This window comes from Pygoscelis adeliae, unplaced genomic scaffold (genome assembly GCF_000699105.1).
Source record: "Pygoscelis adeliae isolate BGI_AS28 unplaced genomic scaffold, ASM69910v1 Scaffold4, whole genome shotgun sequence".
Classification (NCBI taxonomy): domain Eukaryota; kingdom Metazoa; phylum Chordata; class Aves; order Sphenisciformes; family Spheniscidae; genus Pygoscelis; species Pygoscelis adeliae.
The window spans coordinates 14313681-14328503 of NW_008824986.1; the positions used below are offsets into that span (position 1 = coordinate 14313681).

At 36.1% G+C, this 14823-nt stretch overlaps 1 protein-coding gene across 1 annotated transcript in view; it reads right to left on the bottom strand.

The window, feature by feature from the left end:
• Window positions 1–316: 316 nt before the first annotated feature.
• Window positions 317–14823, bottom strand: part of ENO4 (enolase family member 4) — a 26301-nt gene continuing 11794 nt past the window's right edge. Inside the window, exons 8-16 of the mRNA XM_009326040.1 lie at window positions 13360–13491; window positions 11816–11881; window positions 11022–11084; window positions 8737–8904; window positions 6780–6905; window positions 4313–4508; window positions 3271–3338; window positions 2587–2704; window positions 317–489 (exon numbers count right to left, since the gene is read on the bottom strand). Coding sequence (XP_009324315.1) covers window positions 317–489; window positions 2587–2704; window positions 3271–3338; window positions 4313–4508; window positions 6780–6905; window positions 8737–8904; window positions 11022–11084; window positions 11816–11881; window positions 13360–13491 — 1110 coding nt within the window. The remainder of the gene's footprint in view (window positions 490–2586; window positions 2705–3270; window positions 3339–4312; window positions 4509–6779; window positions 6906–8736; window positions 8905–11021; window positions 11085–11815; window positions 11882–13359; window positions 13492–14823) is intronic.

Genomic DNA, 14823 nt, shown 5'->3' on the forward strand with positions numbered 1-14823 from the left:
CTCTTTGTATGGAGAGAGATTTCCACTTTCCCAAAACAAACGTTTAGTTTTGGACTTAACACAGAGGTATTTGTTTTGTCAGTTTGTAAATACAGCACAGAATTTTGTGGTATTTTCAAACTATAGCCACTGCTCAGTTAACTTGGTTTCAGCTGAAAGCAATGGTCTCCTGGGAAAAGAGAAGCTAGTATCTGAATGCTTTTAAAAGTGTTTAGCCAAAGTGCTTGAAAATAAATGGATTAAGGAATAGTTAATATATGAGTTTCTTACTAGAATGTTTTTTTCAGAAATTTATCCAAAAGTTAATGTTGACAACCTAGGTCAGTGTGCTGTTCTCTGGGAGCTGAGCAGGCAGGCTGTGAACCTGCAGGGCTGGCTGAGAGAGCTGTGGAGGCAACGAATCCTGCTTTGGGGGAGGAAGTACATCAGAAAGTTGTTTTTCTGGCTGTGATTCTTCAGCAAAAGCAGTAAATTCAAGATTTGCTTCACCTGAAATAGAAGAGAAAAAAGAAACTCATGTTTGCTCTAATCCGGTTTCTTGTAATGTTCTCTGGTGCACTCAGACTTTTTTAAAATGCCACATGATGCTTACAAGAGTCTCTAAACACGTTTAGAAGTCTGATCCTTAGAAACAAAGGAGCAACAGCCCTGCACTTCGGTTACAGGATTAGGGCATGCTGCACAGCAGCCTGAGCCGGGATATTTATTGCATTCCCTTCTTCACTAATCATCGCACCTTGCTGCCCTTTTTTTGAACACCCATCTTCCTCTGCACTGGTGCTCTTGCAAAAGTTCCCATCAGCTGACCGTGCCTCTTCTCTGCCCCAGCCTTTAACAACTTTATGTAAGCCCACGTTCAGATGTTGCTCCTGTAACTAACACCTCACCTGTCTTCTCGCTGCTATTTTTCCCAATTCTGTGGCACCCCTTCTTGCCTAACCTCACCACCTAATTCCGTTTTGCCACGTACACAGTGCCCACCCCATCACCGAGTATGTCTCAGCTGTGTATGTTACTTTTTAGTAAAGGGATGGCCAGTCCGATCCAGCTGGCAAGCAGTTCACAGGCGCCTTCCGGGTGAATCCGGTGGCCAAAACACAGCATCGGCATTGGGGCTGCACTTAGGCAAAGCCTTCTGCGCAACCCAAATTACTCGCAGCGAGAGGGGGCAAGGCAGCAGGAGAGCTGAGGGCGCCGGCTGTTACGGTGCTCCTGGGCCCAGCTGCGTGCCCCCTTCAGTCACTCCTGGGGGGGACTCCTGACGGGTCAGTGTCACTGCCCAGCTATGAGCGACTTAGAGAGTCCTCTCTTCTCAGCTCTCCAGTGTATTCCGTAGCTCGCAGCCCAGCCAAATGAAGAGTTTGGTATGCAGCTCAGACATGCTATCTCAATATATCCCTGCTGTTGATTTAGTTACCGGATTTTATTTCTGCCAAACGATTAGCGGCTTCTGGAATTGTTGCTATTTCATTTTATGAGATACAGGTTTAAATATTTGTCAAACTCAAGCCCTTTGTTTACACTATACCATTTGAATAGGGAATACATTAATATTGCTGAGGCAGTTGAAGTTCACAGCTCTTTATAATTATCTGTCTTGTTTTTGAAAAATGCATTCTGTGAAACTACTGTCTTAGCAAAAAAGAATTTCGGTCTATGTTTCTATTTTTTACAACCATTATAGATGAGCAAGGGGGAGATTTCGAAAACAGAATATTTTCAATAACAATTTTTTTAAAATAAAAACTTTGTTCTCTAGTGTGCATGTCAAGTGGTGCTGTCCTATGTATAGAAGATTGCAAATGATTAGAAACAAGAGGGTAAAATGACTTAATTCTCCTTCATTTTTCTTTTTCTTAGGCATAATAAATTCTTGCAAACCCTTTCCTTCCTTTCTTCCTCTCCTTGTGTCTCTGCCTCCCCTTCAGACTGTATGCCTTTATTCTGTCTTGATTGATACCTGAACAAGTGAGAAGTGGTTCTAATGAACTGTTAAGCATTTAACAGTGTAGAGCGTAAAAAGAAGATGCAGATCCTGAAATGCAGGCAGATGCATACAAGTGGCTAAGGCTGAATGTGCATAGTCAACTTCGGGTTTTCTTGGGTTTTATTTGGTGCTTACCCGTGCAATTGTAGCTTTCCAAACACATTTTGCTGGAAACGTAACACACAAAAGGGGGTTGTGAAATGAAGTTTTGTTAGCAATATATGTTTAGGGGCTTGAGGGAGGTGGGGTATTTGGCCTAAAATTCCGTTTTGGCAGCTTTTCGGCGTGTTATATGCATGGTTTTTGTTTTGTTCCTTTTGCACCGTGGGCTTCAAGACTCCAACCAATTAATTCTGGAAAAAAGCTTAATGTAGGCTACTCCTCAAGAAGGGGTCTATTTTAACATTCAGTAAACAGATAATCCATTAGGACAACAATATACATTGTGGCAAGTGCTATCCTAGTTTCTTTTTGTCAGCGCTTAGTTATAGTCTTTTGATTTCGCTTCCCTCCTGTGGTGCAGTTTCAATCATTCTCCCTCCAATCTTTGTTCTCGCATTCATTGCAAGCTGAAAACAAAGTAAGAAAGAAGCTCATACGTAGCGTTCTATTCTTGGCCAGTTCTTCCTCTATAGCAAGAAGGCGGTTGTATTTGGTCACCCTTTCTCCGCGGGAAAGACCTCCCAACTTGATAAACCTGGCACCCAGTCCAACAGCCTTAAATGAAAAAGTGCGTATTTTAAAACTAGACGGTTCGGGAAGTGAAGTCCTTCTTAATTATTAAACATGGTATCCTACTTCTAATTTAACACTCTTATCTTTCTACAGATAAAAGCCTTCCTTTAAATAGAAATAAAATCTCTCAGTGAAAGATTTGTCGGATGCAAACAATAATTTTCACTGGTGTATGAAACGAAATTTTATTTGCAAATGTAGCTTTAATACAAAAAGACTAAATATATTAGCGTTAAGAATTTTTGCCTAAAATATTATTACTACTTAGAAATGTTTTAAGTATCTCACATTTTTTTTATAAACTAATGCAACCAAATAGATCATACACACTTTTGAATATACTCCTTGCTTTGGCAAATTTCCCGTGTGTTCTCTTTAAACTCAAAAGAATAACTCTCTGTGGGGAAAAAAAGCAACTCTCTAGAAAAAGCCCATTTTGTAAAACATTGTTTCTTTCTCAAGCGGAAACAGGCTTTCTCCTTAAAAAATAGTTCATGTTAAAAGCAGTGTTCTGGCAATTCTGCAATTGAACAGCTTTCAATACTTACCAGATCCACAAGGCTATCATCAGAAGATTCTCCATCTGGACTTCCTAATATGGTAATATGTCTTTGACCTATATATAACGGGAGTGTAAAACCTTCATTAGTGTATATTTTGTATGTTTGACACAGAAATTGCTTGGACTTTTCATTCTTTTTTACCTTTGGGCTATCTAAGCTTAAATACAAACAGGAGTAAAACCAAGGAAACCCACCTCATAAGGATGTAAACTATAGTAGTTTGCTAGATTAACATTACGTTTTATTGTCAGCATGGTTAAGGGGTTATCTAACATCCTATCCTAATTTCTGTCTCCAGCTGATCTGTCTGGTAATGTATTCTACAGGCTAGGAGGCTGTTCTATTTATTTTAAATGTGCTCCTTACTATAGTAATGATTTTTCTTCACTATAAAGAGTTTACCATCATGACTGAATGAAATCTTTAAGTTGCTATTTACTCACTTTGATATAGCGATTCTGGGCTTTTTGAAGGAATAAGGAAGGAACTTAGATATATTAAATTTGTCCATCTATTCCTTGGGTATAAAAATGAATAAAGAAAAATTGATGCAAAGACAAATCTTACATATGAAACTGCACAGGTTCTTAGCACTGTTACCACAAAAGCTCTATAATGTATAGTCAATAATCTATGTAAACTGCAATTTTAAACATTCTGGACTTGTTTGGATTTCTTAATTATTAATACTAGTATTAGTCAAAATTCAGATTAGTCAACTACGTCTTTTTTTATTTTGTTTAATTCTGATAGCTAACTGTATGACACTTAGCTGCAGTGTCAAAGGGCACCCACACTCAAAGCATCCACAGTGTATTAATTTACTATAGTTGAAGCCTTGAATGCTGTTTTCAGCTCCTGAACAGAGATATGTGAATCAAAACATGGATTTTAGCTTCTTCTGACAAGCGCTTCCTAAATTAGAAATGGCAATAATTACATAAAAAGATGTAATATTTACAGATGTAGCAACACTATTTATTGACTTGTAGGGTTTGAAAGTCAGCCTTTTTCCCCCTCTACTCACCGTCTAGAAGTCCAGTAAGTTCTATGAGGTCTGATACCCTGGTTTGGTTAATGTATTTTAGGACAACACCACTGCATGTTGGTATGTTTATGTTTTGGTCAATTTTAAGTTTGGAAATATACGTGGCAGCATCTTCAGCAATCAGGTAACACTTGGAACCAAGAGCACAACATATGTGATTCCATTGTTGTCTGTCCTGCATAAACAATCAAGTAAATAACTGGAGTTCAAAAAACTAAACTGAATGAAAACCCTAATAGAGGAGGTAAAAATTAAAAAAAAAAAAAAAAATTAAAAATTTTGATTTAATCTTAAAGGTACCCTTCATATAAACATATTATATTTTATACTGTATTTTAAATCTGTCTACCTAAGAAAAACATACCACCAGAATTTTGCTGGGATTTCAAGATTTTGCTAGAAGACGCAAATTCTAATCTGGAATTAATCAAAGCTAGTTGCACATAAGTATAGTTTAAAATATTTCAAATGAAATTAACTGTAGGAGTTTGCTATTTTGATTCCCTTCCTGAGATTTATTTAGTTTTAATGGCATATAAAATAATTTTCTATTGTTTTCTTCAGAGGACTCATTCTTGTGTTAATATTTTAAGTGTCACAATATTTGTCTGCATAATGAAACAGGAGGCAGTCATAGACTCAATGACACGTATCAAGACAGGATGTTCAGAGCTGTAAGACTGACCCATAAGGAACAGCAGAATACAACGCTCTCTTTCCAGCAAAGCTCCATTTTTTTAGGGTCTTTGTTTCTTGATTTTAATGCATTGTCCACATCGTACTGAGATTTAAGGATAAATAAAGGTCAAGGATATATAAATAATTTGAGAGAAGAAATTAATGAATTAATTTGCTTTGTGTCCACAGAATACAAAGTTTTCACATTAAAAACATTGCTTTTTTAGTTAATAATTCTGCCAGTAATAATTCTTGGTCTGCGGATCACACAAGCTTTTTTTACCTATATAGTTGCAATCTGTATAAGGGTCCATTCCTGTAAGGATTTCAAGCCCACATGTAAGTGAAAATGAAGTTTTTGACACCTGAACAAATGTTTAAACTTAAGCACTAAAGTGGTCTGCTGTCTGGCAATGAATTGTTGAATTGGTACCAGAGCTAATCCTCAAGGACCTAATTATCTGAGGCAAAGATGTGGCATGGGTAAACTTTGTAGATTTGCGAGGGGGGAGGAGGAGAGGCATGTCCCTGAACAGTATTCTATTTCAAACTGTACTTCACTATCTGTTGTAATTCTCCGGCAGATTTTCATATTGCAAATATGTTTCTTCACAAGAATTCTCAAGGAAGTTTGCAGCCCTGGCAGGAGTGGGGAATAATCTGGTGTTTTGGAACATGGGTAATTCAGAGTCAGACTGAAAGGGTGCAGGGAGCCGAGGCTAACTAGAGTGAGGTAACAGTAAACACAGATATTCGAAAAATGAACTTTTAAAGTTCCAGATAAGAACAAAATCAGATGGATTTTGCAGTTCATCTGTTTTAGAATTATTGATTCAGGCACTGGGCAGATTCACAGACATCACTTTGCTTCTCCCTTCAATCACAGTCTTCATGTTTTGTTCATGAAAATAAACCCCATACGTTTATTTTAAAGAAGATAAAGTGTGCGATTTGACAGCAAGAGCAAATTTTTATTAAGTTGTGCAACTGCAGAATCTAGGTCTACAATTGTTGGTTCTACTACAATTAAGTTTTATCTTTTTTGTAATATATAAATGCTAATATTTAATCTGTTTCTTTCATCCATCTGTAACTTGATAACATGCTTAATAGTATTCTACTTTATTGCTGTAATCTATTGGCTGCACTAAATTAACTCCTCTAACTTTGATCACAGTGGTAAATACATGGTATCTTACTACAGCTTTAAAAATTCTGCCAAGCAATGCTGTCAGTGACAGGTTTGTTCTGGCTTTGGGTATAAATCTCAATCATAAAGAATAGCAGCAATAATTTTTTTTGAGTGATTATAAGGAATATACAACTATGTCCAAATTTTTAGCTTCTCCCATATAATATAATATCATTTATATATCACTTGAATTTTATAATTAGATTTTATAATTTGAATTATTTGTTTACATAAAAAGGAAAATGTAATAAAAATTACAGTGGTTTAGCGAGTAGAATCAGAAAAAAAAAAAATTTTCTTGTAATTCTTTAAAATACTTGCACTGACCATATTCTGTTCATGCCAGGATTATTTTCTGTCAGGAATTATGTCAAAAGTATAGAAAAATTTAGAGTTATTGTCAATTACAGATGTGCAAATGAATGGTTACATACATTTTTATAGTGATATTTTTGTGCCTAAAGACTCTGAAAACAGAAGCTTTGTATTTTATGTTTTGTAAAAATGTGAAAAGTTCAGTGATATGCCACTTAACAGTTTTATCAGTTTTTCAAGGACTGCACTCTGGTATCTTACCTCTTTTCTTAAGGGATCTATTAATGCAATAATAAAAGGAAATTTATTAATCAGTTCCACATACATGTCAACCATTTCATCAGGTCTTTTGAATGTTCCAGTGAGTATTTCATATTTTCCTTTAACCTAGAAAGTAAAGTAAAAAGCATAAAAGATAAGGAAGGTAATACTTTAAAAACCAGAGTACTAACATAAGCATACAGATCTTGTGACAGTAGTATCTCTATTAAGGCAGTGGATTGTCTGTTCTTCAGTAAGGACACAATCACTTGTCTGCTTTACTCTATGTCTATATGTCTATGTGGTCGGCACATTGTTATAGAAAACTCTGCCTAAAGTAACAGTGAGTTCCAGTGGGCTCATGCCAAAGTCTCTGAAAGATACTGCTCCCAAAACAAGGGAGATCTATTTCAGCATTTTCTAGGCAACACTGCCAGTTTTACACAACTTTATCATAAAGGTAGCCGTATTTGACATTTTTATTAAACCTTGCATGAAAAATGTCACTTTTCACTTCCAAAAAAAGTTAATTTTTTGTCCTCATTTTCATAAAGAAAATATTGCTGGCAGAAAGGAGTGCACCCTCAGTGCTCAAAAACAAGATACTGCCTTTCCTTGCCTCTTTCCCCTTTCAAAAAAAAGTCTAGTCTCATCATTATGGGAAGCACAAACTGCAGCGTACGAGGATTATTAAGGGCACACTGTCAAACTTTGCCAGAATACCCACTGCTTTAGTGACTTTAACAGTTCAATAACAGAAAGTTACAGAATTACTGATAATTCATTGGTTAAGATTTTGCTCATTCTGGTATAGGATGCAGATATCACAAACTGTAAGGAAAGCAACCGCTTTCGCAGAAGATATTAATAATGGAAGATTTGTCACTATAGTACACCCAAATACACAAAATCTCATGACATATTAAATGGAACAGGATGTTTCTTTTTCTGCTTAGAGAGAAACCTGATTGGTCTTGGAACAAGGGGCAAGAACTTTTTAAGACTTCAGCTGGAGATAAACAAACTTTGTCAAATACAAATCTTGAAAAATAAGAATTAAAAAATAAATGTTGATACACAATGAGATGAACGTTAGTGGGTAAACACACATACCATAGTAAAAATGCACAGAAAGGTCAAGGTAGTTTGAAGAAAACAACAGATGTAGTGTAATAAAATGCAGAAATAAGCATCTAGTAGTGTGAAGGAATTTTACAGAAGTATACTTGTGCAAATAATTTCTTGTTCTTCATCCTTGAAAGCAAGGTGGACAGAAGATAATGACTTCATTTATACCTTGTGGTGAAATGAAAAAAAAAACCCCACCAGGATTTGCTGCTTAATACTTTAATTCAAAATTGTCTGAGATGTAACATGAAATGAAGATGGTTTGTTAAGAGCACGTAGTAGGTGTTTGCCCATTAAAACAGTTTGCTATATTTGACACAGACTGAACTCAAAAATCTTATTAAATAAATAAACAGAGAAAAGGAATAAACCTGGCTGATGCAGGCAGGCTTATACCATTTGAATGGTTAAAGTTAAATCATGAAAGTAACAGAGATTCCTGTAGGCAGGACACAAGCTGTAATGGGGGTCTGCCTTGGTCCAGTGAGCCTTATTCCACGCAAGGTGCACCACCAGTATGCTGGTACAGCTGCGGAGGAGGAATACATGCATTCTCACTGCCCCCACTGGTAGCATCAAGCTACCAGAAGGATGTCTGCATGTCTCGTCCCCTTGCACTCACAATCCAATACCATATCTGCTACGCTTGTAGGACCGATTCAACCATCATTTATAAATGCAGAGACAATTCTTTTGGTTTGCTTGATTGCTACCTTCAAAAATGGAGTTAGAAGCTTCTAGGTAAGTTTGCAATGTAGTAAAAAATAATGTTAACAAATAGCTACATTCCTTTTAAAAACGAACAAAATAGATATTGAAAATAACTTACGTAATCCATTAATTCATGAGCAGCACAATTTATTGCTAAGTGCATGTCTGTTCCTAGCTCCAGACCTACATTGTTGCAAGCTGTTTGCATTAGGAGTAGCGGTTGTTCTAGATTATCGCATCCTGTTATTAGGCAACCTAAATGTGATATTCTTTTTAAGGCTTGTGGCTGAAAGTGAAACAACAATAATAACTTTATTTACACACATGTATATCTATAATACTTATATATATATTTTCACTGTCATTTCAGTCTGCATTCAGTCATCAAAATATAAATCTCTTCTCAGAAATCGCATTAGCAACTTTAAGGACAACTCTGTATGAATGAGGGGTAACCAAGTGCTAATGAGTAGAGAGCTAACAGTCCTTGGAAATATGTCTAGTCATGTAGTTCTCGCTCTTATATTGCCAGTACTGGTTTACAAAAAGATTTTAAAGGCACTCTTAACAACCAGAGTTGTCATGGACGCGAAATAAAAGCTTCCGGTGCTGTGGACTATCCCTTTGCCGCAAAAACATATTCTCCACTTTTAAACAGTTTTTACTCATTTATCTTCAACTACAACTTTGATATTGCCTCTATGGAATGTTCAAGAAACACGAGAATCTTCCAAGACTTCTAGAAGGAACAAATTTCACAGAGGGGAAATACCTGTAGCACAACTGCATGGAGTTGTCTGCCTCAGGAACAGTGTTCCTGGACACGAGCCACAAGCAGAGTTGCATTGAGCAAATATTTCACGTGTCCTTCTGTTGCCAGGTTTTTTGTAGGTTTTTCAAACACTGATTTTTAACTTTAAAGTCTGTGAATTTTGGATTATAAAGAATGACACCAAGTTTCCCAGAAAGCAGCAAGATATAATCCTGGGTTAGACTGAAGAAGTCAATTGGAAGGCATTGGTTTTGACAAGAGTTAGAGAACTAACTACAGCGGACAGAACAGAGACCTAACTACAGAGGATATATGGATGTTCCTTCACATAAAAAATTAGGAAGAAAACACAGGTCAAATTGTTACGACATTATTTTGTAGCAATCTGCAAGGAGAGACAATCTATTTGATTTGTTGCTTTTGGAGCACTAAGGTGCAGCTATAGACAGTAAGAAATGCTGCAGTCTTCCCGCATTTAACATGAGATAGAGCTTAAGTCTCCGTTTTCATGTGATTTTCAAGGCACCCATATGGTGTGCCTTGTTACATTCTATTAAAAGCATTGTTTATCTTTACAAAAACATTAATTTCTGTCTAGTCTTTACTTCTATAACCTAAACAAGTTCTTCTTCTGCTTCTTTTTCACTGCCTACTTTTTCATTTTTCCTTTCCCCCCAAAAAAAAAGTTCAAACTGACATGGTGCTTTTATCAGTTTAAAATTCAGTCCCACTACTATCTCCTTTCGTTTTCTCCTTTTGAAATAAATGGAATTTTTTCAGAGAATCTAATGCATTGCTTCCTTGTGTATATCTTAAGAAATTATTTTAACCTGTGACTGCAGTACCTATTGTGCTAAGAATACGAAAATTACCCACCAGAAAAACACTGGCCAGCTGATTAATGATGACAAATTTTGTGTAGTTCAAGCAACAAAAAAATAGGAAAACTTCCGTTCATCCTCTCTTTTGTATACTCTACAACAGCAACAATTCTCACCTGATAATATTTTGATCATCTCAGAATGGAGAGCAAAACCAGCATGGCATTTCCATCCCACTATTTGGAAAACTCACCTATCAACTACAGGTTTCGAAGTGATAAAAAAAGATCATTTGAGTCATATAAAATAATGTCCCGCGCACTATTGTGAGTGCTGTCCTTTAGCTACTGGTTCGTATCTGCCATTGTCTATAACCTCAAACAGGAACTGGGAACTTAATACAGCATGATTAAGAGGGGAGTTATGCTCCCAGAGTTAGGAAACAGCACAATACGCAAGTCTTACAGGTAATAGTTTTATGGCCTACATGATCAAAAGGGCATGATCTCTGCTGGTGCTACAGGCCTGCAAAATGCTCATTTGGATAGTTTACCAGGATTTCTATATGACAAAAATGACCAGATTCCAGAAGAATTTCTCCTTTCTGTTATTGTTCCACAGGATGGGAAGGTGTAGTCAGAAGAATCCAAATTATTATGTAAAATATGAGCATTTGGAATATTTAAAAGTCTTGCCTTGACCCTTCCAAAATGGTAATGTAGATTAATGTTTCATTTCTTAAGAACGTTTTGATTCCCTACTGTTGTTAATACCTTGCTGAAGGCTTAAAATGAAAATCTCTTCTCTTACCGGAGCTTTCTTCCCGGTATTATGTGCTCTGCCTTTCTTACTATCTGCTAGTTGAGGACTGGGCTGTTGGGAGTGAAAGAAGAAAGAAATCAGTTCCATGGAAAAGTCCAAAAATGACACAGAGACTTCAGAATAAAAAAAGAAAAAAAAAGTTGACTGAATTTTGGTCTAAAGACATTGCAAATATTTAAGTTAGGAAATAGCTTCTGTTTTGTCTTGAATACTATCAGCAACTATCCAGTTTTATTTTGTGGTGGTAACTCATTTCAAATATTTATTTCTATGTGGGCATCACCCCAACCACCATTTGTTTTTCAAAAGATTCCCACCTAGCCTATCAATAATACAGGGGATCTTAGAAATGAGAATCTAGACTCTGTACTTGGAGAAACCCAACAACCTTGCTTTGCAAAAAGCATATGCACATACTGAGACTGATATACTACTACAGTAATAGCACCTTGAATAATACATGTTGCGTGTGTGTGAGCCTTAGCAAGATCAGAGCCATATATTGCATATTCACTGTGATACCATTCACTCCCAGTATACTTCTTCAGGTAAACAGAAAGTCTCACTATGCTTAGAACAATGTTTTATTCTATCTTCATTAATTTAATATCACCAAATGGCCAATGTTTTATTCATCTGTCAGAGAAACACATCTTCTATTCTGTGCCATAAGACTAAACCTGGTAACAGGCTAAACGTTCCATGTTTAAGCTTAAAAAGACAATAGCAGTAGAATGACCAAATGAAGTACAGCACATTATTATTACACATTTTTATTGTACCGCTTTGCCTGGAGGCTCCAACAGTCTCATCATTTCCTTCTGAATATCCAGAACTCTTTCTATGCCCTGAAATTAAACAACAGTAATCTTCAAAAGAAAGATAAATTATTTCATTTTAGCAGCTTAAATCAGAAGAGAACACTTATTCTAAATGCACATCTTAATATTACATCTTTTTTAAAAAAAACTATTATAGACTTCCTTAACACAATCCCCCCACCCACAAAATGCAGTCAAGTGTCCAATGATAAAGGGTTTGTAGCAGTGGAATGAACAGGAATATTTGATTATGCTGTTGAATGGGATGGCAAGAAAAATAGCCTCTTCTTCCCCAAAAGGAACCCTTCCTAAATCTAACAAGTAAGCAATATCTGGGTCTGCGCAATATCCGAGAAGTGGGAAGATTATAATCACTGTTCACAATTGTGGCTCTATCTAAGACTTCCTAACTCGAAAGCCGGACAAAATTAAATGTATTTACCTTTAGAACATTTCCAGGAAGCCGAGAAAAAATCACTGTCTTAATTTTAAACATTAGGGAATGGAGGAACACTCCAATTAAATGAATCAATTGCTTTTACGCAAGACTCTTTTCCTTTTCAGCTGAGTTAGTAGAAGTTTAGTGCCAAGTTCGTAAATCACATTTCAGATTTTCTTAAACTGTGCCAGTAAAGGAATACTGAAGGGGGCAGAAGTCAGTCACAGCTTGCAACACATCAACACAGGACGAATGGCTACCTTTTTTGCACTGCAGCAAACAGTTTGCTGCTCTCCCATGAGCACTAAGAGGCATTATGTCTTTGAAAGGTACAGAATTAGCAACCTTATTAAGAGCTCTTGGTGCCAGTTCTAAAAAGTTAAAGGAAAAGGAAAAAGAAAGATAATCGAGCTCAGCTATTTGTCCAGGTCAGCAGCATACAAAGTAGAAAACACAGCCCTAATGTAGGCATCTTGTGCAGATATCTTTAACGCAACACATGGCTAAACAAAAAGAGAGGGTTGATCCAGCCTGTCTCATCCATCCTTCTTGCCCCTTGAATAGATTTTGTTCTACTTTGTCTTCTATTCCCTTCTATCTTCACAATTTCATTTTTAAAGCAATTTATTCCCGAAGATTTTATGCTTTCCTGTGAATTCATTATGAGTTTTGTTGTTTTGTATGCTCTATCAATCAACTGATACTATTTATAATCTACTAATGTAAAATCACATTCTAAACAAAATGAAAATATCTTATTGTGGTGTAACACGATTCCCCTACATCTTCTTCAATGAACTGATTTTTTCCTCTACACTAACGTATGCATTTTAAACTTGAAATCTTCATGTATCTTCTTTTAAATCTTCATCTATTTACTTCTTTTAATGTTCCTGGTGTTAGAATTCTGCACTAACATTTGTTAAAACTTTGGCCTTGCAAGTAAACAAAACATGAAAAATACAGTTTGTAAGGACTATATTGAAAAGATCTATATACTTATGTACATATATAGTTTATATAAAGTCTATAGAATATATTTATAAAAATTGAAATGAAACAGTACCTGTTTGAGTGATAACTGAACTGGTGGTATAAGCATAACTTCTTTCACTAATTTCAGTTTTGAAGGTGAAATTTTTTCACAGTTCAACAGAGTAACCATTGGGAGTGGCAGAGTAATTTCTTTAGGTGAATCCTGTAATTGGGAGTACCACGTGAAAATAAAAATGTTAAAAATCAGAATGATTTCTTATATATTTTACTTATGGCACAGGGTTCAAAGACTGCTACAGACAATCGTCTTAAGGGTGTATTCTACACGGTATATTTAATACCACGGTCACGAGGGACTATTGGCTTCAGAATTCTAGAATAATTGTGATAACTGGGATAAAATAAACAAAATGACAAAAGTCAGATGTACCTGATTACATTTCAGCAGTGCAATATGTAAGTACAATGGGATACGGCTAATGGTGGCACCAGCCTTAGCTATAGCAAGTGATGCTCCCCCAATGGCTAAGCTGCCACAAAGCACTGATTCAACAGGTTCTGCAGGTGGGATTGTTCTCTCTGCAACTGCCACCTTCTTCCCTACAAGACAGAAAGTAGTATCTAAATATTTTCTTGGTTTAAAATGTGTGCTTATGTATCACAGTTATACGAGTAAATATGATACTGACATTTCAGTATGTAGGCAATGTATTACAAAAGAATCAGTTCTTTATTTTAAACTTAAATCTTGCCATTTTTTCTGTATGAAATGACCTTACAAGTAAGCAAAGTGTCTGTCTTCATTCTGGTACCAAATGCATTTCAAATCCATTTCTTTTAGCCATCTTTCAGCCACTGAAATCTGTATTTTTATTTATCTGTGGTTGTATCCAGTAACGTCATTTTTCAGGTTCCTTGCATAAGCATGATTTCAATATTCTTTTTTGTCCTCCTTATATGCTCAGGTTTTGCATAAACAACTTAGAAGATTACATTATAAGCTGATTGGGAGTATGCACACTTGATTTCTTCTAATAATGAGTGTGAAAAAAATGTAGGCCTATTACAGTTGGATTTTCCAATGAGAAAACAGGTCTTTTAAATATTCCATATGTATAATCTTGTTAAATTCTCAAAAGAACTTATGTCCTGGTTTCGTAAGCTGATTGGGAGTATGCACACTTGATTTCTTCTAATAATGAGTGTGAAAAAAATGTAGGCCTATTACAGTTGGATTTTCCAATGAGAAAACAGGTCTTTTAAATATTCCATATGTATAATCTTGTTAAATTCTCAAAAGAACTTATGTCCTGGTTTCGGCAGGGATAGAGTTAATTTCCTTCCTAGTAGCTGGTACAGTGCTGTGTTTTGGATTTAGGATGAGAACAAAGTTGGTAACGCAGGGATGTTTTAGTTGCTGCTAGGTAATGCTTATGCTAGCCAAGGACTTTTTAGTTTCCCATGCTCTACCGACTGAGAAGGCTGGAGGGGCACAAGAAGCTGGGAGGGGGCACAGCCAAACTGGCCAAAGAAA